General features: G+C 26.5%; 1 protein-coding gene across 1 annotated transcript; it reads left to right on the forward strand.

Moving 5' to 3' along the window:
- The first annotated feature begins 12,678 nt into the window (after window positions 1-12,678).
- LOC105111978 (probable beta-1,4-xylosyltransferase IRX14) lies at window positions 12,679-19,291 on the forward strand. The gene is made up of 3 exons (XM_011007509.1): window positions 12,679-13,696; window positions 13,812-14,384; window positions 18,591-19,291. Exons 1-3 carry the CDS (start codon window positions 12,969-12,971, stop codon window positions 18,823-18,825), a joined length of 1,536 nt encoding a protein of 511 aa, XP_011005811.1. The 5' UTR covers window positions 12,679-12,968; the 3' UTR covers window positions 18,826-19,291.
- The last annotated feature ends 8,528 nt before the right edge of the window (window positions 19,292-27,819 follow it).

A 27,819-nucleotide genomic window follows, 5' to 3' on the forward strand; every position in this document is an offset into this window, starting at 1 on the left:
CTATTTTACTTTAAAACTAAATTAGGTGTCACTTAAAAAAATAAAATTATTTTTAAAACAAAGTAGGATACCGTATGTTTTTAACCAAAAAATACAACCACTTATTATTGGATCTATTCTTTAAAATTAAAAAAACCACACATATCTAAGATATTAGTGTTTTTCACATACATACATATATATATATAACCGGATTTAACATTTTATTTTTTATTTTTTAAAAAATATGAATTATTCTAAAATAATGACAAACAAATATGTTCACATGCCATATAAGTTAAAAAAGTTATGAAAATTACATAAAAACCTTCTATGCTATCACGAAATTACAATCACACCTAAGAGTTTAAATATATCACAAAACCTCTTTTAAGTCTAAGCGAATATTATTAAAAAAAAAACCGTTTTATCCGAAATACCAATTATAGGTTTTAATAATTCTCTAGACATTAAAGGCATTTTGGGTATAAATGTGTTTTTTGTAAAATTCTAAAATTTTTGGTGGTCATTGTAATTTCATAATATATCAAGAGGGATTATCATAATTTATTCTTTAATTTAGTATAAATGACATATATCTATTAAGATATTTTTAGTATATTACCAATCTCACTAATGGGAACAGTAAAATTCAAACAACTACTATTTAATTACTCTAAACATTTATAATTATATTTCAATAACCAATTAATTATCAAATAATGTTTTTATCCCGCAACACACATAATACAATATAATATTGTCCTTATGTAGTAGAATATTAACCTAAGATTGCATCACAATCAGTTTTATCTATATTATTAATGTGTGTATACGTGTATATAATACACAAGTTTTTCACTAGGAAGAAGTTATTCCAAGATCAAAGTACTATTATGCTTAGTGTTGTAATTTTTCCAGGGCCTTGCATCTTGTCATCTTTGATCTTAAACAACTTATGCATAGGTTATAGGTTCATTATATTTAGAGATGGCAACAACAAAGGTAAAAAGAAATAATAGATAATATAATAAGAAAGCATTAAAGAAATATGGCATATCTAAGAAACCATATTAGAACTAGAATAAAATAGCTTAGTGGTTTCAGACAACTTGTAAATAAAATCTTTAAGGTGTTGAGAGTGGTTATTAATCTTGTTAAGACCACTATAAAATCCCTCAACTTTGTTATATTATAGATATAATAAAGACATCCAAAATCTTTTAAATGAGAATATGAAAAAAATTTGAAAAAAAAACTTTATAAGGATATTTTCCTTTAAGTAAAAGAGATGGTGTATGATTGATTAAATATGTGGTAGTAAGAACTATTAATTTAATATATTCTATAGCTAATTGATTAGTTACAAATGACATTATTATATTCTTGTAAAAATATATTTATTATTAATAAAAATTTAATTTATCATTAATATTCATGTAATATTAGATTAATGAATCTAGAGTAAAAATAAAATATATGGCACAAAAATACTTTCTAAAGAAAATTACAAAATTATTATATTTATATTGCATCAAAACATTGTTCTTAAAATATTCTTAGTCGATTCTTTCTTAAATATTGAACATGCATTAGAGCTATAAAGACATATACATATTATGTTTTTATATGAAATAAAACAATTATTCTCATAAGTTGAGGTATAAAGAATATTTAGAACTAATGTGTAGATGCATGAGATCCATATGTGATAATCATCTTTGTCTATGGAAAGGTTCACATAATGGTTATGTAACTTATTATTAAACTTAAGATTACTAAGTCATAAAATATTATATTTTAATCCTGTTACATGTTATTTTAATTAAGGTAATGAAAGAATAGAAACTGAGTATAACATTAACTATATTAATGTACTTGAGTGATCAAGAGATGATTCATCACTTTAGATGAATTAAAAAAAATATTTTATTTATTCTCAAATAGTATTGACTGAGAAATCCTTAGCTAATGTGGAATGAGATTTAAAAAGAGTTTTAAATCTTATTCAAATGATCAATGACTATTATGTATGATTTAACATGGTAAACATACTTCATGCTTTAATGTTAAATTATAATAATATTTATGAAAATATATTAATTACACTAAGAAACCAGATACTGAAAGGTTAAGTCAAATCATTAATAATTTTTCTAATATTTAGGGTATCAAGACACTTTGCTAGATGCTGCACTTGATCTTCAATTATAAATTAATTAATTGTTTAATTAATAACAAATTAAATTATTTAATTTATTTAATTTTATTTAATTAGAATTAAAATTTATATTTGGGCCAACTATTAGAAACCCAATGGGTCACATACATTAAGAACCATTAGTTAAAAATTAAACTAGGATGATTTAATTAAGTATGACTTAATTAAAATATATTTTAGAAATTAAAAACTAGAGTATAATTAATATAAGGATTATATTCTAGACCTAGAAAAATCAAGGATTTGATTGAGTTAATTTCTAAAAAAATTTCTAAATTAATTTATGCAGGAAGCAAATTAATATTTTTTCAATTTATAAAGTTTTTTAGATTTTTCTATAAGTAGTAAGCTAGCATTATAGTCAAAGCAATCCAATGCTCCTAAATAGGGATTTAAAATATATCTTACAGATGATTCATGTGAATTACCATTGAAAGCCAGACAATTATACGGATTATAGTTTGCGATAACTTGATCTTTAAAGAATTATCCAAAATTGAAAATGATCAGATTTTTAGGTAATAAATTCTTAAAAAATTCTAGATCTATTTAACGGGATCCTAAAAACTTTCAAATAATTTTGTTTCATAGTTTCTGTTGCGTGTATAATATTCAAGAACAAATTCTTATACTTTTATAGGTGAACCAAATAAAAAATAAAAATCATATTATCTTTAAAAGATATTAATGTGTACATTCAACAATCTTATTTTATTATGGAATATAAATATATGATAACTGATGTAGTATGCCATGATTATTTTTTAAAACATATTTCATATTGTTAAAAGTCAATTCATGTCCATTGTTACATTGAACTTGCTTAATAGTTTGATTAAACTGAGTTTTGACTGTATAATAAAAGGCAATGAGAAAAATATAGAGAGTCAAATTTGTGATGTATCAAAGCTTTCATGTATAATGAGTAAAATTATTAGCATTAGTAAGAAAAAATTAGCATTTAAATGAGATTAATGAACCATGTTTTGTGAATTTTATATGTAAGTTTTTTGTAGTTTATTTTGATGATGTTTAAATTTATAGCAAGAATATAAAAGAGCATGTTAAATATTTAAGAAATGTATTGGTTGTTCTGGAAAAAGAATGTTTATATGCTAATCTAAAAAAAATATGAATTTTGCATAGAAAAACGATTGTGTGTTTAATTGTTCTCTACGTGAATTACTAGTTTGTGGAGTTCATGGAGATGAATTAATGGGATATTTTGGGCTGTTAAAAACTTTAAATGTTTTGCATGAGAACTTTTATTGGCTTAAGATGAAAAGAGATGTGTAAGGAATTTGTGATAGATGTATAAACATGTAGACAAACTAAGTCTAAAGTTTTACCTCATGATTTATATACTCTTTTACTAGTGTATAATAAACCTTGAGTTGATACATCTATGAATTTTATTCTAGGTTTGCCTAAGTAAAAAAAGAATAGGGATTCTATTTTTGTAATTATAAACAAGTTTTCTAAGATAATATATTTTATATATTATCATAATATTAATAATGCAACTAACATAATGAACTTATTCTTTTAAAAGATAGTTCAACTCTATAGAGTACCTGGCAACATTATATTTGATCATAATATTAAATCTCTTAACTATTTTTGAAAGGTTTTATGGAGGGTAAATTAGAAATAAAATTGTTTTTTTTACTACTTATAATTTATAAATAGATGGTCAAACTAAAGTAGTTAAATATGACTTTAACTATATTTTTAAGAACTATCATTTATTTTAAAAAAAATTAGAAAAACTATCTGTTATTTATTGAATTTGTTATAATATGAATGCATATTTTACTACTAATCATTCTCCTTTTAAAATTACCTATAACTTTAATCATTCAACTCTTTTGGGTTTATTTTCTTTTTTTATTGATGAAAGTGCTAGTACTAATGGCAATAGAAAAAGAAAGGTAATAAAAGCCCTTCACAAGAAATATGAGTCAATATATATATATATATATATATGCATTCAAAACTAATAAAAAGAGACAAAAGAGTTATTTTTTAACTAATTAATTAAGTTTATATGCATATACAAAAATTTGAAGGTGATTTTGGATTTATTTTTTCTAATACATGATTTTACTCTTACAAACATAATTTTTTTTATCATATTATTGACTCAGTTTGAAAGTTTACAAGAAGTTTTCAAAGGTCTTGTTTCATATTAGATTAAATATTTAGAGAAATCAGACATCGAAAAGGCTTTGCAATAAGGTTTATAAGCTGCTATGTAAAAATTATATTAGTTTTCTAGTCAATTTAGAATTATTTTTTTTATTTTATATAGAACGCTTTTACTATTTTTTAGAATTGTTTTGGATGTTTATCTATTATAAATATAGTTATTTATCTTGTATTTAGTTTTGTTTTACAAACTTTAGTTTCAACAATTAATAGTGTGTGTGTGAGGATTTGTTTAAATTTTTTTACTCTTCATTGAACTACTATGACTAATTCTAAACATGATCTTAGGTTTTTTTAAAAAATCAATTTGAGTATGAATTTATAAATTTTTATATCTACTGGCATCACAGTAATTTATGAATGTGTGTACAATGATTTTTCCACCTCTCTTAGTTTTTTATTAATATAATACATGTTTTTTGGTTTAATTGATGATGTGACATACTAGTGTTATACTAGTTTCTTGTAATATATAAAGCTTAAATGTCAACATGTATCAATCGAGTCGCTTGCTTATAACATTGTAAATAGATGAAAACCTCAATTAATAAAAATTAAAACATCACAACCACATCTCTTATAAATTGTTTAATCATTCCTTTTAGTCAACTATTAAAATACTTTTAAATAGTACTCAATTAATCATTTGTATTTTCTTTTTCACAGCCTTAATTCCAAGATATATAGCTAACAAATACAGAGAAGGGCTAGATTTGTGTAGAACACAGCCCCAAAAAGGTGTAATCGGGTTGCAAAACTGCCAAGAAAACAAATGAATTTAGGTGATGTAAAGCTAAGCAACCTCCATAACCAACCCAATTTCCATCGACGAAGCAGGTTTTTGGTCCCAATAAAGATCTTTGATTTCTTTTTGGTCTGAAATAATAGCGTTTGTAAATGATATTTTATCATATTGTTTTCGTTTAACATTAATTTTGTATATTTTTAGATTGTTTTGATGTAAAAAATAATTTTTTAAAATAAAAAAAATATATTAATGTATTTTAAAAAAATTATTTTAAAAAATAATTTTAGATTTATGTTTTGCCTTATCATTTATGTGTTCAATAATATGTCTAAATTTGGACAATTGAATCAGGTTACTTTATTCTTTAATGACTACTCTATATGAAAGAATAATGGCATTATAAATATATATTTTTTAAAAAATATTTAATAGTCAATTACATACAATTTTTATCCTATAAAAGGCTCATGCACCAGAAATATTAAGAGTAATTATAATTTGTAATGGTCCATAAAAAATCACATGTAAAAGTAACAACCCATTTCATCGTGCCATACAAAACTTGTCTTTTCTACATGCTTACCAATTTTATTCTGACGGCTCACCTTCTTTGTTGATCGTTGATCTAACTAGATTCCAACGAACCTAGAGTAAAAATCAATAGAAAATTAACTGTCCAATATTAGAAAGTTAATGTTAATTTTAATTATTTTATTTTATAATTTTTTTTCACCTTAGAAATGTCACAATTAGATTTTTCTTCAATTTTTTTAATATTATGGTGGTAAATTTGTAATTTTCAATGGTTTCTCTAGAGAAAACAAGCTTTTTCATATTTATTTCTCTTTATATTTGATATTTTTATTATTTTATGCTTGACTTATTTATCACTATTTTTTTCTTATCTTTATTTTTTGAATTTTTATTTTATTTTATTTTTTTATAATTTTTTAACATTGTTCCATTTTTTTACTATATTAAAAATAAGCTTGAGATTTTATAGATTTTTATTAATGCATATGATTTTTAATATATTTTATTATATATAAGTATTGATTTTTTGATGCACAATTATGTTTTTTACTCCTTGCCACAAAAACACATTAATAATACCTATATGTAAGTTTATTTGCATTAGAAAAATAACTTGCCATGTAGATGCATTAACACCTTTCTTTAACTGACACAAATATTTCTTGATTTATTAAATTAAATATATGTATATAATTTTTTATTATAATTAGGATATTTTCTTAAAAAAAAATGCATTTAAAAGCTTGTATATTTTTTTGTCAAAAAAGCTATTCGATCCGCGAAAAAGTACATATCAAATAACTAGTAAAAATCTAAAAGATATGACCACAATATTGTACACTTATACATTGTTGATCCTCTCACATTTTATTATGGACCCATTATTTAAAATTTTATTTTTTTCAATTTGATCTCAACATTTTTTTATGCAATTACATCCTTTTGAGGCCAAATTCAAGGACAATTCAATCAAATTTGTTGACCAATGATAAGATTAAAAGACAAGGGACCAAAAAAAATAGACGCTATAAATGAGTGATGGTCTCAAAATTCATACAAAAAATTTAATTAATCATCAAACTTCACAAATTATACATATTCAATCCCTCAATGTTTTTTCAATTCAAATTTAGTATAAAAATTTATTTTTATTATTTTTTAGTCCTTAATTTGAGAGGGGAGAGAAGGAGAGATCTCTACATTTAGGCGGTGTTGAGAAAAAAAGTATCATTGACATCAATTAAAGCTACTAAAATAATCAATTCTTGTTTCAAATAATTTCATTTGATGAAAGGAATTTAACTTAGATGTTTATTTTTATTTTTTACCTTGAGTACTTAAAAAAACATATATGAGCTTAAACATATTTTTATTTTGGTTTTTGAGATCTTGTTTTTTTTTGGGTTTTTAAAACCATAAATAGATAAAAAAAATCTAGTTTTAATTTTCCAGTCACCATAACAGTCAACGAGGCTAAATCAGGCAACACACTTAATTTTTTTCAAAAACAATTGATGTCATTAGCCTTAATTATATATTTTATAAAACAGGCCCATGCTTAGGCTTGCTTTTGCAAGCCTGTGTGCAAGCCTTTTTAAATGGATTATGCCTTGTGATCTCTTTACTTTTTCTATTTTGTTTTGATAATTTTAGTTTTCGCTTAGGCTTGCTTTTGCAAGCCTTTTTAAATGGATTATGCCTTATGACCTCTTTACTCTTTCTATTTTGTTTTGATAATTTTAGTTTTTTTTAATCATGTTTTTTTTATATATTTTTTTCTAAATTTTTTTAATTTATATTTAAATTAATATCTCTTATCTCTAATTTTTTATTTTGTATTTAGTATTTTTTTTAAAAAAAAATACGGTTTTTTAAAGTATTTTGTATGTATTTTATTTTTTAATTAATTTTTCTAATTCATTTATATTTTTTTATGGTTTATATAATTAAAATTTATTTAAAAAATTTATTTATTTTTGGATAGTATTTCTAATAAGTGCAATATTGCAAGATATTTTTTCCCTTTGATTTTATTCAATTAATTTTATACATTTTTATTTCTACCATTATTTAATTAAATAAAAATAATTTTAATAACAAAGTCATTAATTACAATTGTGTAAATAAACCATGTTGTGATATCAAATATTTTGATCTAAATTCGTTTTCTAACTTTTCTAGATATATATTTAGTTCATTGATAATAACATTTTTTTTATTTGTTAACATAGATGATTTTGATTTGTTTAATCATATATGTACATAAAAAATTTTAATTTATACTTAATATATTTTATGTAAATAAATATATAAAAAAGCCTATATTTAATTTTTTTATTGGTTAAAAAATTATTCAAACCAACCCCCTGTGTTCAATAATTAGCTCAATAGGCTTTGTGTTCTCACTTTTAAAAGAAATAAAAATTGCTTAGGAGAAAATTAGTTATTTTTAGTGAAAATAACCAGATAATACTCTAAATTAAGTTAAGCATTAAAGGAAATTTTAGATTTATATTTTCTAATATATAGTTTTATTTTAACAAGTATAATTTGTTATCATATCATTGACTCAGTTTGAAAGTTTACAAGAAATTTTTAGAGATCTTGTTTTATATTGAACTAAACATTTAGAGAAATCAAACAGTGAAAAGGTCTTGTGATAAGGTTTAGAAGCTATTGTGTAAGAGTTATATTAGTTTTATAGTTATTTTAGAATTATTTTTTCTATTTTATTTAAAATTCTTTTACTATTTTTTCAAAATTATTCAAGATGTTTATCTATTAGAAATATAGTTATTTAACTTGTACTTGGTTTTTTTTTTTTACAATTAATATTATGTGTGCGAGGATTTGTTCAAATTAATTTTAACAATTAATACATTTTTATATCTATTAAGTTCACATCACAGTAATTTGTGAATGTGTGTACAATGATTTTGCCACTTCTTTTAGTCTTTTATTAATACAATACGTGTTTCTTGGTTTAATTGATGATGTAGAACACTAAATTTACATTAGTTTCTAGTAATATATAAAGTTTAAATGTGAACATATATCAATAGAGTCACTTGCTTATGACAATATAAATAAATTAAAACCTTAATTAATAAAAAGTAAAATTGTGATGTGCTTGTATAAGAAAAGGTTTGGTTTTGTACAAGTTGAAAAATCATTGAAATATTGTTCTTTGCCTTCCTTGACTCTGCTAACCACGATACCAAACAAGCTAGTAAGAAAATTTATATATAAATGAAAAGAAAAAAAAAAGTAATTCAAACAAATGGTATCATTTTATCAAAAAGTTGGTGCTTCCCTGTCTTTGTGTCCATATAACCTTTTTTTCCTCCTTTAAGAATGATAATTATTCAATTAATGGATATGAACATCACAACCACATCTCTTATAATTTGTTTAATTATTCCTTTTAGTTAACTATTAAAATACTTTTAAATAATATTCAATCAATCATATGTATTTTCTTTTTCACAACCTTAATTCCAAAACATATAGCTAGAAAATAGCAAGAAAAGCTAAATTTGTGTAAAACACCGCCCTAAAAAAGCGTAGACGGGTTGTGAAATTACTAAGAAAATAAATGAATTTAGGTAATGTAAATCTAAGCAACTTTCATAACCAACCTAAATACCTTTTTATCTCCTTCGTACTCAACTGAGGAAGCCGACTTTTGGTCTCAATAAGAATCTTTAATTTCTTCTTTGTCTGAAATAATAGTGTTTGCAAATGATGTTTTATTATATTATATTTTATTTTGTTTATGATTAATTTTGTATGTCTTTAGATTGTTTTGATGTAAAAAATAATTTTTTTAAAAATAAAAAATATATATTAATGTATTATTTTTTAAAAAAATCATGGAAAAATAATTTTAGATTTTTGTTTTGTCTTATCACTCAATAATATGTCTAAATTTGGGCAACTAAATCAGGTTACTTTATCATTTAATGACTATTCTATATAGAAGAATAATGGCATTATAAATATATCTTCTTTAAAAATATTTAATAGTCAATTATATATATTTTTTATCCTATAAAATGCTCAAAGCACTAGAAATATTAGGAGTCATTATAATTTGTAATGGTCCATAGAAAATTAGAACATCTAAAAGTGACGACCTCTTTCATCATACAATACAAAATTTGCTTTTGAATATTATTCAGTGAGTTGCAGGTCGTGGCTCTCGCACTGGATAGAAAACCTATGTTCCATGACATTTCTTATATGTTTATCAATTTTAATTTGACGGCTCACATTCCCAACTAACTATTGATCTAACTAGATTCCAACAAACCTCGAGTAAAAATTAATAGAAAATTGATTGTTTAAGATTAGAAAATTAATATTAATTTTAATTATTTTATTTTATAAATGTTTTGTCATAGTAGAAATGTCATAATTGGAATTTTCTTCAATTTTTTTACTATTATAGTAGTAAATATGTAATTTTTAGTGGTTTCTTTATAGAAAACAAGCTTTTTTATATTTGTTTCTCTTTATATTTGATATTTTTATCATTTTATACCTGACTGATTTATCACTATTTTTTTCTTATCTTTATTTTTTGAATTTTTATTTTATTTTTTATAATTTTTCAACATTGTCCCATTTTTTTACTACATTAAAAATAAGCTTGAGATTTTATAAATTTTATTAATGCATATAATTTTTAATATATTTTATTATATATAAGTATTGATTTTTTAGTGCACAATTATGTTTTTGACTCCTTGTCACAAAAACATATTAATGATAATACATGTTAATTTATTTATATTGGAAAAATAATTTGTCATGTTGACACATTTGTTTTAATTGGCGCAAATAGTTCTTGATTTATTTAATTAAATATATACATAAACCTTTTAATTTATTATTAGAATTTTTATCGTACAAAAGCATATTAAAAAGCTTGCATGTTTTTTTTTTTAAAAAAACCTATTCGATCCACGAAGAAGTACATAACAAATAATTAGTAAAAATCTAAAAGATATGGCCACAATATTGTACACATATATACTGTTCATCCTCTCACATTTTACTATGAACCCATTATTTAAAATTTTAATATTTTTTCAATTTGATCTTTAATTTTTTTGTGCGATCACATCCTTTTGGAGCCAGATTCTAGGACAATTCAATCAAATTTGTTGATCAATGACATCTTTAAAAGACAAAGGATCAAAAAAGAAAAGATATCATAAATAAGTGATGGTCTCAAAGTTCATACAAAAAGTTTAATCAGTCCTCAAACTTTATAAATTATACATATTCAATTGCTCAATGTTTTTCAAATTCAAATTTAGTACAAAAATTTATTTTTATTTTTTTAGTCCCTAATTTGAGAGGGAAGAGAGGGAGAGATCCCTACATTTAGGCGGTATTGAGAGAAAAATATCATTGACATCGATTCAAACTACTAAAATAATTGATTTTTGTGTCAAATAATTTCATTTGACAAAACAAATTCAACTTAGGTGTTTATTTTTATTTTTTCCCTTGAGTACCTAAATAAATATATTTGAACTTGAGAATATTTTTGTTTGTTTTGAGATTCTTTTTTGGATTTTTAAAGCCATGGATGAATTTATCAAGATTTATATAATGTTTTTCTAGGTGTTTTTGGATCAAAAATAGATTGAATAATATTCTAAATTAAAAAAATCTAGTCTTGATTTTCTAGTCACCTCAGCGGTCAACTAGACTAAGTTAGGCATCACACTTAATTTTTTTCTAAAAAAACATTGATGTTACTAGTTCCAATTATATTTTTTTAAAAGATAAGTCTATGTTTAGGTCTGTCTTTGCAAGTTCATGCGCAAGCCCTTTTAAATAGGTCATGCCCGGTGACGTCTTAACTCTTTTTTTTGTGGTAATTTTGGTTTTTGTTTTAAAAAACAAATCATGCTTTTTTACATGTATTTTTTTTTTTAAACAAATCATGCTTTTTTACATGTATTTTTTTTCTAATGTTTTCTTAATTTATATTTCAATTAATATCTCTTCTCTCTAATTTTTTATTTTGTATTTAGTATTTTATTTAAAAAATCATGGTTGTTTTTTAAGTATTTTGTATATATTTTATTTTTTAATAGATTTTTATAATTCACTTATAATTTTATATTTTAATAATTTTAAACATTATTTTTAAAATAATTTGGATAGTATTTCTAATAAATTCAATATTGCGAGATATTTTTTTTCTTTTGATTCTATCCAATCAATTTTATATTTTTTTCCTTTGATTATATATATATATATATTCTAATAATTTATTCAATATTGCAAGATATTTTTTTTCCTTTGATGTTATTCAATCAATTTCATATTTTTTTTTATTTTTACCATCATTTAATTAAATAAATTATTTTTAATAAATAGAGTTATTAACTACAATCATGTGAATAAACCATGTTGTGATATTAAATATCTTGATCTAAATTTATTTTTTGATTTTTTTAGATATATATTTAGTTTATGGTTAACAATATTGTTTTATTTATCAACATAGATGATTTTAATTTGTTTAGTTAGATGTGTACATCAAACTTTTTAATTTATATTTGATATATTTTATGTAAATAAATATATAATAAAACCTATATTTAATTTTTTTATTGGTTAAAAAATTATTTCAACCATGGTGAAATACAATAGCTGGTATTTACTATATTGGTGACAACTTTTACCTCAAGGTCAATAATCAGCTCAATTAGCCTGTGTTCCCACTTTTAAAAGAAATAAAAATTATTTAGGAGAAAATTAGTTATTTTCAGTGAAAATAATCAGTTAGTGCTACAAATTAAGTAAGTAAAAATAATAATAATAATAAGTAAATGTAAACAGATAGGAGTAGTATTTACTGGATCTGGATCCCAAAAATTAAGCCAAAAAATAATTAATTGTCCTAAACGAAACAATTAACTAACCCACCTGGTCCCTAATCATGAACGCTCCCCCTTTCTTCTCATCGGTGTCCACTCACTGTCAAAACAGCAGCAGCAGCACCAACAATAATAAAAAATAATAATAAAAAATCAAAACCAACCAACAAATTCTTGCTTCGATTTCAATTCAAAGAAATCTCTCTTCTACTTCGTCTTCTTCCTAAAAAAATAAAATAAAAATAGAAGCACAACTTAGCAAGCTTCAAACGAACTCAACAAACACCTCTCCTTTCCTCCTCGTGTCACAAACCCCCCACTTTCTCTCTCTAAACTGAACTCTACCACTTTAGAGAGAGAAAGAGAGCCACGAAAAATGAAATTCTCCTTGCTACAGCAGAGCTACAACAACCGCCGAAGCGGCAGTTTCAGAGGATCATCTGCGCCGTTAGATTCATCACCGGACAGCACAATCAAATCACCAGCCGCTATTTTCTGGCTCTTTTTTCATGGCATTTGCTGTCTCATCAGTCTCGTCCTCGGCTTTCGCTTCTCTCGTCTCGTTTTCTTCTTCCTCTTCTCTACCTCCACGACCACAACTCTCTATGTAACGACACCGTTTCACCCTCTCAGCAAAACATCCGGCATTTCCAATCCCCTAACCAACACTGCTAATGATCTTCCGGTGATTAACAAAACGGTGAGTTCGAGAGTTGTTGTCGGGCGGCACGGGATCCGGATCCGCCCATGGCCGCACCCGAACCCCAGTGAAGTAATAAAGGCGCATCAGATAATAGAGAGAGTTCAAAGAGAGCAGAGTAATCAATTCGGTGTGAAGAGTCCTAGGAGTCTGATCGTAGTCACGCCTACTTACGTGCGGACTTTCCAGACTTTGCATATGACTGGTGTCATGCATTCTCTGATGTTGCTCCCCTACGACGTCGTCTGGATCGTGGTGGAGGCCGGTGGGGTCACCAATGAAACAGCATTGATTATTGCCAAATCCGGCGTTAAGACTCTTCATATTGGATTTAATCAGAAAATGCCGAATTCTTGGGAAGGAAGGCACAGATTGGAGACTAAAATGCGGCTTCGCGCTTTGAGGTTGAGTTTTTTTTTTTTTTCACAGTCAACTTTAAAGTGAATTGAATTGCTGATTAAACATAATGGATTTACTATTTTATTTATTTTAATGTAAATTTTGGTTGCTGTGAAACAGAGTTGTGAGAGAGGAGAAGATGGATGGAATAGTGATGTTTGTGGATGATAGTAATATGCATAGTATGGAGCTGTTTGATGAGATACAAAATGTGAAGTGGTTTGGTGCGGTTTCAGTTGGGATTCTTGTTCATTCGGGTGGTGCTGATGAGACGTTATTAACTGCTGCCGCTGCCGCCATGGTTGACAAGGAGGCGGAAGAAAATTTGCCTAATCCAGTAGTGCCTGTTCAGGGTCCGGCTTGTAATGCTTCTAACAAATTGGCTGGTTGGCATACGTTTAATTCGTTGCCGTATGAGGGGAAGAGTGCGGTATATATTGATGATAGGGCTACGGTGTTGCCTAGGAAGCTGGAGTGGGCTGGGTTTGTGTTGAATTCGAGGCTTCTTTGGAAGGAAGCTGAAGATAAACCAAAATGGGTTAAGGACATGGATTTAGTTGATGAGAATATAGAGAATCCTTTAGCTCTGCTGAAGGATCCTTCCATGGTGGAGCCACTTGGGAGCTGTGGGCGACAAGTTTTGCTCTGGTGGCTCCGTGTTGAGGCTCGTGCTGATAGCAAATTCCCTCCAGGGTGAGTTTTTCTTGTTCTTTGCATTGCCGATTTTTTCAGTATTGCGATGGGCTGCCTGTCTTGACTAGATAATATCATTTGGAATAAGTTTGCGGTTATCTTTAGCATTGTCTATTCATTTTAATTGTTCAGTGTCTAATTTCACAAATTTGTAGACATTGAGGTCCAGGAAGTTAAATCATAGGAGCGCGTACATTAGAATTTTTGTGTGAACTTCTATTGTGCTGCTCCTGTGTAATTTTGGGCTACAGTTAGTCAACAAGTTACACCTCAAGTGTCATAGCTGGTAAGTATAGTTTCCAAAAAAAAAAAAAAATTAAAGAAGAAAAGAAAGAGAAACCTAAAGAAATTATGTGAAGTAACTTGTCTGCCAATTTATGCCACCGAACTCGTGACATTGTATTGAAACATAATTATAAATGGAACATATCCTTCTACTACTTCTGGTAGGCGGGGATGTTTTGAAATATTGATGATTTGGGACTCATCCCCCCCACAACTACTGTTGACATGCCTTGAACTTAGGCAGGCTGTTTTTGGTTCTTGGACCTGTGCTATAGTATATGACATTGTGTGGCAGGAAAAAAGAAAACAGAAAAGAAGAATGGCTCCTTGCTGAAAAATTCTCCTTGTAATTGTGTCAATTATGTTGATGAACTAGCCTAACTCTTTGTTTTATATTGGCTGGTTTACCAAAATGTTGACTAGCCATTTTAGGCATGCTGCTATTTGTGTCACACACCTATAATTGAGCATAGACGCACCTGTATCATTTAGCATTCCACCCTAGTTAATATAAAGGCTAACTTTACAATGTTCACCAAAAACCACAAATGCTAAACCAAAAAGTCTTAAATATCTGCATTTCAAAATGATCACTTAACAATAGTAAGTCTTAAACATGATAACATCCTACTAAAGAGAAAGTACTTTAAAAAAAAAAATTATTACAAGTCTTTAAAACTATTAACAATGAACGTCTAACAAGAAGTTAAAATATATCCTTTATTAAACAAAAATCCTTCAGCTCAACTAACAACTTAAATTGGCAATGTAAACTCCATAACTCAACTAACAACTTAAATTGGCAATGTAAAATCCATAGCTCGAAATTCTCTAGCACCTCACTTTAATCCTCTACCTATCTAGAGAGGGAAAAGAAGGGGGTAAGCTAACAACGATTTAAAAATTAAAGCTACACACACACATGATTGACAATAATGAAACAACTTAAAATAATTAAAAAAAAGAGTTAATAGTTCATAGTTCATAAAACATGCCATAAAACAAGTTATCAATGTATGCTTTTACATGGTGATCAATTCTATAAACATGACTTTACTCTTAGATCAAATTACTAGTGCCATATTATACGTGTGATCAGGCCATTAGTGGACTATTTCTAACCACTATTGTAACCCGTAGGCAATGGTCATTGCTAATTATTATAAACCATTGGTGGAACTTTAAAACTAGTTCTAGTGGCCATTACCCCACTCACTAGAGATCATTACTTCATTCATAGCCATTTTAGAACTATTATGAAGCCATTTACAATTCCATTCCAAAACACTTCCTTTCATTAGATATAGTTTATAAAACATTCTTACAAAAATTCTATACCATGCATTAACAAATGTCACATATAAGAAAATTAATTTGAATGTAGCATGTGCTTGATCTTTTTTGGAAGAATGTAATACATATAGTAAAGGAGAAATGCACATTTAAGAAAAATATTTATTATGTTTAAAAATAATAGATTGTGTGAAGATTTAATTACCTCCATTGCTTAAATAACCAAAGTACAAAATCTCAACTCTAACAACCTATTCACAAGCATATAATCCATTAAAATCCCTCCAGCACTTGATTATAATAAAATGTCAACTACACACTGCCTAATCAATTGACCATAACTCCTAGAAAATCTAGAATTTCATTTTGCTTTTTGGATTGTAAACTAGTCTCAATTGTTTCCGTTCATATATAATTCACCTAATAATTCCTTTAAATAGAATTTATGATAAGCTCCAAATTCATTCCCCGAGGTTGTTGTCGGACAACCTGCACTTCCTTTACTATTTTTACCATAACTATTTGTACAAAAATTGGATTAATGCACCATTAATGGTTAGAAACTAGACACAATAAGCTTTTCTTGCGTATAAAATTTGGATAAAAAATTGCATTTATTCAATACAGTTTTTGGATCGAACAGAAGCCTGTGTCAAACAATTGAACTGACAATTTCTTACATTTATACCTAATTGTTAACCTGATAATTAAGCACACTTAATCCATCTTACAATATCATAAAATCTATCATACTTATTATATTTGGTCATTCAGACAATTACCATTTAAATTTCTTAATTTTATGCTACTTTCATATAGAAAAAAACCTTAATCAATCCAAAATCTTTATAAATAGAAGAGATTCATATTTCTTACCTTGAAATCGAGAAAAATAAAATGGAACTTCAATCCTTCAAGGTCAATCTGGTTCAATATTCTTTGCTCCTATAGAAGAACAAGTGACTTTTAGGATATTTTTTCCCTAGACTGTAAAGTTTGTAAAACTAGGGTAAATAAACTCTATGATTCCATCTTTTCTTATATATAAATATAGGACTAAATGGGTCTGCCTTTTACACACACACACACACACACACACACACACACACACACACACACACACAAAGTCCAAGATAAAATTATATGTAAATTTAGTTCTTATAATGCATAATACTCTAGCCTAAAAATATTTGGGTTAGGGTATTACAATTTGTTGGTTGATTTCTATGCAAATTTAATTAGGGTATTACAATTTGTTGGTTTATTTCTAATCAAATTTAATTTAACTAATTAATGCTTACAGATGTGTTGTTCTATTAGTACGATATTGCAATTATTTCATGATTTCATGAATTGCCTATTGTTATAGTCCAGTTTTTGTATTTTCTAGTTGGTTAATTTTGTGCACCCACAATGTAGTTGATTTAACATTCTCTTTGTCCGGCAAAGAGTGTCCATCATTCTATTTCAAGGTATTCCAAAATACATATCTAGTTAAAGAACCAATCACTTTTTTCCTAGTATACCCTTAAAGTTCCAAATATAACCATTTCTTACTGAAAGAATAAAGGGGCAGTTGTGGGAAAAATGAGCTGGAACTGTGTTTTTTGAGTTTTCTTAAAATGCATATGAAGTCAAACAGGACACACTGTGAGAGGGAGGGAGTAGCATTCATCTTTTTATGAAAAAATATAGACTCACGGCTACTGAAAAATGTGAACAACTAGATGTCTGAAGTATAGGCTTTAGAATGATTGTGTTGTTAAATGTTGATGAAATGGATCACATTCATCTTTCATTGCTACTGAAAGAGATTGGTGCTAAATTTCTTATCAAGTCATGATTTGCTGCGCTAGAGAAGGAACTTATTTGCTAAAACTCAGGTATTGACAAACCTAACTGGGTTTACCATGAGCTAGAAAAGGAACCTAACTAACCTTGTGGTGCCGCGATAAATACAAACAAATTAGCTTGTTTCTACAACTGTTTAATTCTTTAAATATTGAATATTTTGCTGGTGGTTGGCATGTGTTTCTTTGAAATATAAAGGCTGAATCAGGTGCCTTATTCTCAGCTCATATCAAATTGAAGCTGCACATAAAACATCGATGATAATATTTCTTTATGTGATGATACCCAAGTTCTCAAGCACTTGTGCGCTCGTGTCAACAGAAAACTTTTGATGATTATTGTATTACTGGCTGTAATCTGTCTTATTTGTTTTGATAAAATAAGAATGCTCCTTTTCATTCAATTCTAGCTTGTTCCCATCCACCAGAGTGTTTGCATGAGCCCAGCCCATTTCTCGAGGACGACAGTGCTTGGCTACTTGAAGAAGAGATTTCAAAATTTAAGTAGTCCTTTCTTGGTACTTATTTGTAGCTTTATAGTTATCCCCACCATTTGAGTTTTTGCAAAATCTCCACAAGCAAACAGTTTCATGTTGCTAAACCTTCTGTATCTAGGTATTAGTTAGTGCCCACTAGTTTGCTCCTTTTTTATTTATTTATTTATCACGGAATATAATCTTGGGAATGCTAAATAGTTTGCTCCTTATTTATTTATTTATTTATCACGGAAACTGGGTTAATTTCCTAAAAGCTTAACTCTACTGCTGTCTGCTTACAGGTGGATAATTGACCCACCTTTGGAAATTACTGTGCCATCGAAGCGAACACCATGGCCCGATGCCCCTCCTGAACTGCCTTCCAATGAAAAGATATCAGTTAACCAAGAAAAGACTGCTAAGCGTTCTTCAAAGACTCGATCACCCAGATCAAAACGCAGTTCAAGAAGTAAGAGAAAGCATGAAGCAGTGTTGGTGGAGACACAGGTTTCTGCAAGGCATTCTGAACAAAATTGAAATGGTAGCTTGAGCACACATCAGAGATACTGCCTTGTGAATTTGACACTGCTGGCCTTCAGGATGAAGATATTTTATTGATAAAGCAAAAGGCACACGATCTTAATTACCAGGTGGGTGGCAAGTACATCTGAAAAGAAATTCATTAAAGCCAGGCCAGTTGAAAATGTTCGTCGGAGCTTGAATCCACCATTGTTTTGCTTCTTTTATTTTTTTCCTTTTCTTTTCTATATGTTGGGGTTGATTTGTTGATATTCTATGGATAAGGTATGTCGTCACAGTCTCCTTGCCTCTGCTGCCAAGAAACACCAGGTTCTTGTATCTGATAAGCGTCAAATTTCATACATAATCTTCTAAATAGGAATCTAGAGTCTGTTTAGCTGCTGGATTCAGTAAAAATGAACCTCATTGTAATAAATTTTTTTCGTTTCTTGCAAGCATGATGACGATGATTGTGATGTGCTTCTCCCATTTTGTCTGGATTGATACAAAAAGAGTGAAATCTGGCATGAACCTGGACATTTTGCCAAATCTAAAATTGGTTGTCCAATATGAAACATAATCTTGACCTCCACTACATTGGAATGGTCAAGATTTCATGGGTTGGGTTTGGTCTCTAAAAATCATTAGTTGAAATATTATAAATCTTAGGGTTATTGAAAATTTATATGATTATTAATTTTAAGACTTATAAAATTAGTTGATGAATGTGCAAGCTGGTCCGATGTCCAAATTAATAATTAAAAAAAAAACATAATTTGACTTGTAAAATTAGTTGATGTATGTGTAAGCTGGTCCGATGTCTAAATTAATAATTAAAAAAAAAACATAATTTGTGATGACAAAAAAAACTTGAATTTCTCCAACTAATTTTCAGGGTAGAAAAAACTAACAAACACTACTTGTAATTGCCAATTGAAGGATGCGGTTTGGTCTTGTATTTCTAGTGATAAAAAATGACCAATGAAACAACTATAAGGCGTCATTTTACTCTAATATGTACGAGACATGGTTTCACTTGCAAATAAGGACCACACTTGGATTATCATGATTAAGATCAAGATCATTAATTTCCTTGCCTTTATAAACTAGTAGAACTCCTTCCTCCTCTTCGTAAGAGCTCTCTTTCTTCACCATTATTCTCTCTAAACTAGAATTAATTCTTTTTTAACAACATCAAGTACGGAACTTGTCATATCAATCCTTCTCTTTTTTTTTTCATTGTATCATCTGTCTTAGACATGTCAATCTTTAACAATGATGACAATCACCTAAACTATGATCAGTTGAGCTGGAGAAACGATAATGAGGTGATGAGTATATATACAAATGGTGGCTTTAAAAGCAAGGTAAAACATACAATAGGCTAGGAGAGAAGGCAAAAAGGTTTGAAATCTTTAAGAACAATTTGAGATTGATTGATGAACATAACTCTCAAAACCGTACGCATAAAGTTGGTTTGACCAAGTTTGCTGATCTTACCAACAGAGAGTATTGTGCCATGTTCTTGGGCATGAGGAGTGACCTAAAACGTAGATTAATGAAGTCCAAAAACCTGAGTGAAAGATACGCTTGCAAGGCTGGAGACCAAATGCCAGAATCTGTGGATTGAAGAGGAAAAGGACTTGTCAATCCGAATAAAGATCAAGGAAGTTGTGGTATAATACATAATGCATTTACTTTTGTTTCTTGATCATGTAATTGCTTTATATATATATTCTTTTTCTTGGTATTGTTTCAGAAAAATTATTAGCCTCAAGAGTCCTTTTTTAGGGAGGGGAATGTTCACAACCAAATGGGCTAGATTTCTTTGTAATAGATGTCATTTTTAGAAGAAGGAAGGTTTCATTGTCAAATCATAATCACAATACAAATCTTACACCTTTTGTTCATCTGGATAATGAATTCTAGTTTTGTTATTTGAACTCAAGTTTTAGATTAAAAATACCATGTTATGCTGTGATTGAAATTGAATTGGTAGGAGTTGGGTTAGTGGCTGGATGCTAGTTATTTTTCTAAACATGAAAAATGATAGTTTTGACCGGTAGGTTTTTGATCTTTTGGTTGGAATAACCTCTTTTTTTTTTATGAAAACAAATAAGAGATGGTTAAGTTAATTTAAATTCTGATTTTTATTTAAATATAGTACTGATAAAGCAAAACAAATAATGTTATTAAGTGAGAATTCAAGTTGCTGGTAGGGTTTAAGAACTTCTTGCAAAACTATCTCTCTTAAGTTTTATCATATTTTTTAATAAAATTTCTATTAATTTTTCATTTTTATTTTTGCTAATTCTAGTTCTCCTTTTTTTTGTTTTTTACTTAGATGACATTAAGATATTTCATAAATTTAAAGGACAAGATTGAGTAGGGGGAGAAAAGTGGAATAAAAGTAAAACGTATAAGGACTGGTTAGAACAAAAATGAAAGATGTGGGGGTGATTAAAATAAATTAAAATCAAATATTAGAAAAGAGACAATATACATGAACATAAACCTCGGGCCAAATTGAAATTTATCCAAAGATAAATAATATGAAATGGGCCAGACAATCTTATCACAACCCATATCAAATCTTAAAATTTTTGAGTTTCGACCAAGTTTCTAACAACTTATAGTTTGTGACAACTCGACCTTTAAAAAAAATTATTCAAAGTTAAAAAAAAACAGATTTTTAGGTAATAAATCCTTAAAAAACTCTAAAATTATTTAACGAGATCCTAAGAACTCCTAAATAATATTGTTTCATAGTTTTCGTCGCGTGTATGATATTCAAGAACCTAACAACAACACATTTTCCTTAAAATTTCATAGGTAAACCAGATAAAAAATAAAAATTATGCTATCTTTAAAAGATATTAACGTATACATTCAATAATTTTATTTTATTGTGAAATATAAATATATGATAATTGATGCAGTATGCCATGATTATTTTTAAAAATACATTGCATATAGGTAAACCAAATAAAAAATAAAAATCATGTTATCTTTAAAAGATATTGATGTGTACATACAACTATGTTATTTTATTATATAAAAGATATTGATTTGTATATTTAACTCTGTGTGTGTGTGTGTATATATATATTTGATGTAGTATGCCATGATTATTTTTTAAAAAATATTGAATATTATTAAAAGTCAATTCATGCCCATTGTTTCATTTAACTCGCTTAATAATCTGATTAAATTGAGTTTTGATCATATAATGAAAGGCAATGAGAAAAATGAAGAGAGTCAAATTTGTGATACATAAAGCTTCCATGTGTAATGAGTACAATTATTAATACTAGTAAGAAAAAAATAGTACTTAAATAAGATTAATGAACTATGTTTTGCATAATTTTTTATATAAGTTTTTTTATGGTTTATTTTGATGTTATTTTGATTTATAGCAAGAATATAAATGAGTATGTTAAACATTTAAAAAATATATTGGTTGTTATGCAAAAAAAAATGACTATATGCTAATTTGAAAAGGTATGACTTTTACGTGGAAAAAAGATTGCGTGTATCTAATTATTCTATGCATGAATTACTAGTTTGTGGAGTTTATGAGGATGGATTAATAAGACACTTTGGGGTTGTTAAGACTTTAGATATTTTGCATGAGAACTTTTATTAGCTTAAGATGAAAAAAGATGTGTAAGAAATTTTTTGATAAATATATAAACAGGTAGATAAACTTAATCTAAAATTTTACCTTATGATTTGTATACTCCTTTACTATTGTCTAATAAACCTTTGGTTGATACATCTATGAATTTTGTGCTAGGTTTGTCTAAGTAAAAAGGATTAGGGATTCTATTTTTGTAATTATAGATATGTTTTTTAAGATGATATATTTTTATATTGTTATAAAATTGATAATGCATCTAACATAGTAAACTTATTTTTTTGGAAAATAGTTTAGCTCCATGGGGTGCCAGGGAGCATTATATGTGATCATGATGTTATCTCTTAACTATTTTTGAAAGGTTTTGTAGGAGGATAAATTAGAAACAAAATTATTATTTTCTACGACTTATCATTCATAAATAGATGGTTAAACTAAAGTAGTTAATATAACTTTAAATATATTTTTAAGAATTATCATTCAATTTTTTTTAAAAAATAAGAAAAATTGCTTGTTATTTATTGAATTTGTTTATAACAAGAATATATATTTTACTACTAATCATTCTCCTTTTAAAATTATCTATAACTTTAATCATTCGACTCCTTTTAGGTTTATTTCCTTTATCTAATCCTTTTAAAATTATATATAACTTTAATCATTTGACTCCTTTTAGGTTTATTTCCTTTATCTATTGATGAAAGTGTTAGTATTTATAACAATAGAAAAATACAGGTAATAAAAGCTCTTTATAACAATGTGAGGTAGAATATATATATTCTCAGAGGTTTTTGATGTAGAAGAAGCCAAAATAGAATTAGATCTATAAAAAATTAAATCTATATTTGGAAAATATAATTTAGAAAATAGGCTATAAGTTATATAGGTTTATTTCCCTAATCACACAACAGGATTTACACCATTCAGTAGCATTCACCTATGAACTAAGGGTTTCTTCTCCTTCTAGGGTTTTTGCAATTTTGTGTGAGAGATACCTAAGCCGAAAGTATTTTGTAATTTGTTGTCGACACTTTATATATATATATATATATAAAATGAACAATATGCATTCAAAACTAATAAAAGGAGACAAAAGAGTTATTTTTTAACCAAGTAATTAGGTTTAGGTGCATATACAAAAAAATATATTTTATAAACAAAGTAAATATAAGTTGATGCTAAGAAGAGATGGACCATTTTAAATCCTTGAAAAAATTGGTGATAATGCCTATAAGGTAGATCTATCAGGTGAGCATGATATTAGTGCTATTTTCAATATTTCTGATCTCTCATTGTTTGATGTATGTGATGATTTATGGAAAAATTCTTTTGAGGAAATAGAGGATACAATCAAGATCACACCAAAAGATCCATCAAAATATTCACTACAAGTTCTAGTTAGGCCAATTACAAGATCAAGGGTAAAGAAACTTAAAAATGCATTCAATGAGCTTATTCAAAGTATTTGGATTAAAGTCAATTTCAAGAAGCCTATCTCTTTAACAAGTGATGATCAAATCTTGGTCAATCTAATATATCAATAAAGGGGTATTATTTATATACAACATAAGCTTATTTCGCAATAGTGGGCTAATTAAGTTAAGCATTAAAGGTGATTTTGGGTTTATTTTTTTCTAATAAATGGTTTTACTCTAGCAAGTATAATTTTTTATCATATCATTGACTCAGTTTGAAAGTTTACAAGAAGTTTTTGGAGATCTTGTTTTATATTTGACTAAATATTTAGGAAAATCAGACATTGGAAAGGCTTTGCGATAAGGTCCAGAAGCTACTGTGCAAGAATTATATTAGTTTCATAGTTGATTTAGAATTCTTTTTTCTATTTTATTTAGAACTCTTTTATTATTTTTTTCAAAATTATTTAGATGTTTATCTATTACAAATATGATTATTTAACTTGTACTTAAGTTTTTTTTTTTTTAACAAACTTTGATTTCAACAATTAATATTGTGTGTGAGAGGATTTGTTCATACTTTTTTATTTTTCATTGAATTATCATGACTTATCGAAGAATTAATCAAGTTTTATGGTGTTTTTTATACTTTTTATTTGTGTTTTTTTATAAGTATTAAATGATGGTTTAGTTACTTATAATCTTTATGTTTTGATACAAATTATCATTGTGTAAAGTTGAATTCTAAACATGATCTTAGGTTTTCTAAAAAAAATCAATTTAAATATGAATTTATAAATTTTTATATCTATTACGTTCACATTACAGTAATTTGTGAATGTGTGTACAATGATTTTGTCACCTCTCTTAGTTTTTTTATTAATACAATATGTGTTTCTTGGTTTAATTGATGATGCGGCATACTAGAGTTACACTAGTTTCTTGTAATATATAAAGCTTAAATGTCAACATATATCAATCGAGTCAGTTAGTTATGACATTATAAATAGATGAAAACCTTAATTAATAAAAATTAAAACCGCGATATGCTTATATAAGAAAAGGTTCGGTTTTGTATAAGCTGCAAAATCATTGGAATGTTGTTCTTTGCCCTGCTTGACCTTGTTAACCACGACACCAAACAAGTTAGCAAGAAAGTTTATATACAAATAAAAAAATAATAAAAAATAAATTCAAGCAGATTGTACCATTCTATCAAGAAATTGATGCTTCCCTATAATTGTGTCAAAGTAATCTTTTCCCCCCCCCGGAAATGACAATTATTCAATTAATGAATATGAAAATCACAACCACATCTGTTGTAATTTGTTTAATCAGCCCTTTTAGTCAATTATTAAAATACTTTTAAATAATACTCAATTAATTATATGTATTTTCTTTTCCATAACTTTAATTAATTTGTATTTTTTTTCACAACTTTAATTCGAAGACATATAGCTAGCAAATAGTGAGGAAGGCTAGATTTATGTAAAACACCACCCTACGAAGGCATAAATGGGTTGCAAAATTACCAAGAAAACAAACGAATTTAGGTGATGTAAAGCTAAGCAACCTTTATAACCAACCCAACTATCCTTTTATCTCCTTCGTATTCATCCGAGGAAGCCAGCTTTTGGTCCCAATAATAATCTTTGATTTCTTTTTTGTCTAAAATAATAGTGTTTGCAAATGATGTTTTATTATATTATATTTTATTTTGTTTAAGATTAATTTTGTATGTCTTTAGATTGTTTTGATGTAAAAAATAATTTTTTTTAAAATAAAAAAATTATATTAATGTATTATTTAAAAAAAATATTTTAAAAAATAATCATGAAAAAATAATTTTAGATTTTTGTTTTGTCTTATCGTTCAATAATATGTCCAAATTTGGGCAACTAAATTAGGTTACTTTATCATTTAATGACTGCTCTATATGGAAGAATAATAATATTATAAATATATCTTCTTTAAAAATATTTAATAGTCAATTATATATATTTTTTATCCTATAAAATGCTCATAGCATCATAAATATCAGGAGGAATTACAATTTGTAATGGTCCATAGAAAATCACAACATCTGAACGTGACAACCCATTTATCATACCATACAAATGATACATATTCAATCCCTTAATATTTTTTTCAATTCAAATTTAGTATAAAATTTTATTTTTATTATTTTTTATTTTCTAGTTTTGAGAGAGGAGAGAGGGAGAGATCCCTAGATTTCAGTGGTAGAGAAAAAAAATATTATTGACATCGATTCAAGCTATCAAAATGACCGATTTCTGTGTCAAATAATTTTATTTGATGAAAGGAGTTCAACTTAGGTGTTTATTTTTATTTTTTACCTTGAGTGCCTAAAAAAACATATATGAGCTTGATAATTTTTTTTTTTTAAGGTTTTAAGATTTTTTTTTTGAGTTTTTAAGGTTATTGATAGATTTATCAATATTCATATAGTGTGTTTTCTAGGTGTTTTTGGGTAAAAAATGAGTTGAATAATATGTTTTAAGATAAAAAAATATTCATTCTTAATTTTTCAGTCACTACAACGATTAACTGGATTAAGTTAAGCATTATACCTAATTTTTTTCAAAAAATATTGGTGTCATTCGCTCTAATATATATATATATATATATATATTTTAAAAAGCCTCTTTTAAACGGATTATGCCCAAAGGAGTCTTAACTCTTTTGTTTTTTTGATAAATTTTTATTTTTTTTAAAAAAATCATACTGTTTTATATGTGTTTTTTCTAAAAAAGTTTTAATTTATATTTAAATTAATAACTCTTCTCTTTGATTTTTTTATTTTGTATTTTTTAAAAAAAGCAATGATTTTTTTTTAAGTATTTTGCATGTATTTTATTTTTTAAAAGATTTTTCTAATTCATTTATAATTTTTTATGTTTTATATAATTAAAATCTAAAAAAATTTTAATTTATATTTAAATTAATAACTCTTCTCTTTGATTTTTTTATTTTGTATTTTTTAAAAAAAGCAATGATTTTTTTTTAAGTATTTTGCATGTATTTTATTTTTTAAAAGATTTTTCTAATTCATTTATAATTTTTTATGTTTTATATAATTAAAATTTCTTTTTAAAATAAAAAATATTTATTTTTTGATAGTATTTCTAATAAGTGCAATATTGTGAGATATTTTTCCCCTTTGATTTTATTCAATCATTTTTATATGTGTTTGTTTATACCATCATGTAATTAAATTAAAAATAATTTTAATAAATATAGTCATTAAACATAATTGTGTAAATAAATCGTGTTGTGATATCAATTTTTCTTTGATTTTATTAAATCATTTCTATATGTGTTTATTTCAATCGTCATGAAATTAAATAAAAAATAATTTTAATAAACATAATAACTAAACACAATTGTGTAAATAAACCATATTATGATATCAAATATATTTATTTACATCCATTTTTTGACTTTTTCAAATATATATTTAGTTATTATTATTAATATTTTTTTATTTGTTTGGGTAGGTGATTTTAATTTGTTTACTTAGATGTGTGCATAAAAAATTTAATTTTTATTTGATATATTTATATAAATAAATATATCAGAAAACTTATATTTAATTTTTTTAATAATTAAAAAATTACTCAACCCCAACCACTATGTTCCCACTTTTAAAAGAAATAAAAATTATTTAGGAGAAAATTAGTTATTTTTAGAGAAAATAATCAGTTAGTGCTACAAATTAAGTAAGTAAAAAAGAAAAGAAAGAAATACGTAAATGTAAACTGATAGGAGTAGTATTTACTGGATCTGGATCCCAAAAATTAAGCCAAAAAATAATTAATTGTCCTAAACGAAACAATTAACTAATCCACCTGGCCCCTAATCATGCACGCTCCCCCTTTCCTCTCTTCGGTGTCCACTCACTGTCAAAACAGCAGCAGCAGCACCAACAATAATAAAAAA

The sequence above is a fragment of the Populus euphratica genome, unplaced genomic scaffold (genome assembly GCF_000495115.2).
Source record: "Populus euphratica unplaced genomic scaffold, PopEup_1.0 scaffold316.1, whole genome shotgun sequence".
NCBI classification, from domain to species: Eukaryota; Viridiplantae; Streptophyta; class Magnoliopsida; order Malpighiales; family Salicaceae; genus Populus; species Populus euphratica.

Coding starts and splice junctions, on each gene's coding strand:
- LOC105111978 (XM_011007509.1), top strand. CDS start 12,969: ATGAAATTCTCCTTGCTACAGCAGAGCTACAACAACCGCCGAAGCGGC. Junction 13,697..13,811: donor ATGCGGCTTCGCGCTTTGAG/GTTGAGTTTTTT, acceptor GCTGTGAAACAG/AGTTGTGAGAGAGGAGAAGA. Junction 14,385..18,590: donor GATAGCAAATTCCCTCCAGG/GTGAGTTTTTCT, acceptor GTCTGCTTACAG/GTGGATAATTGACCCACCTT.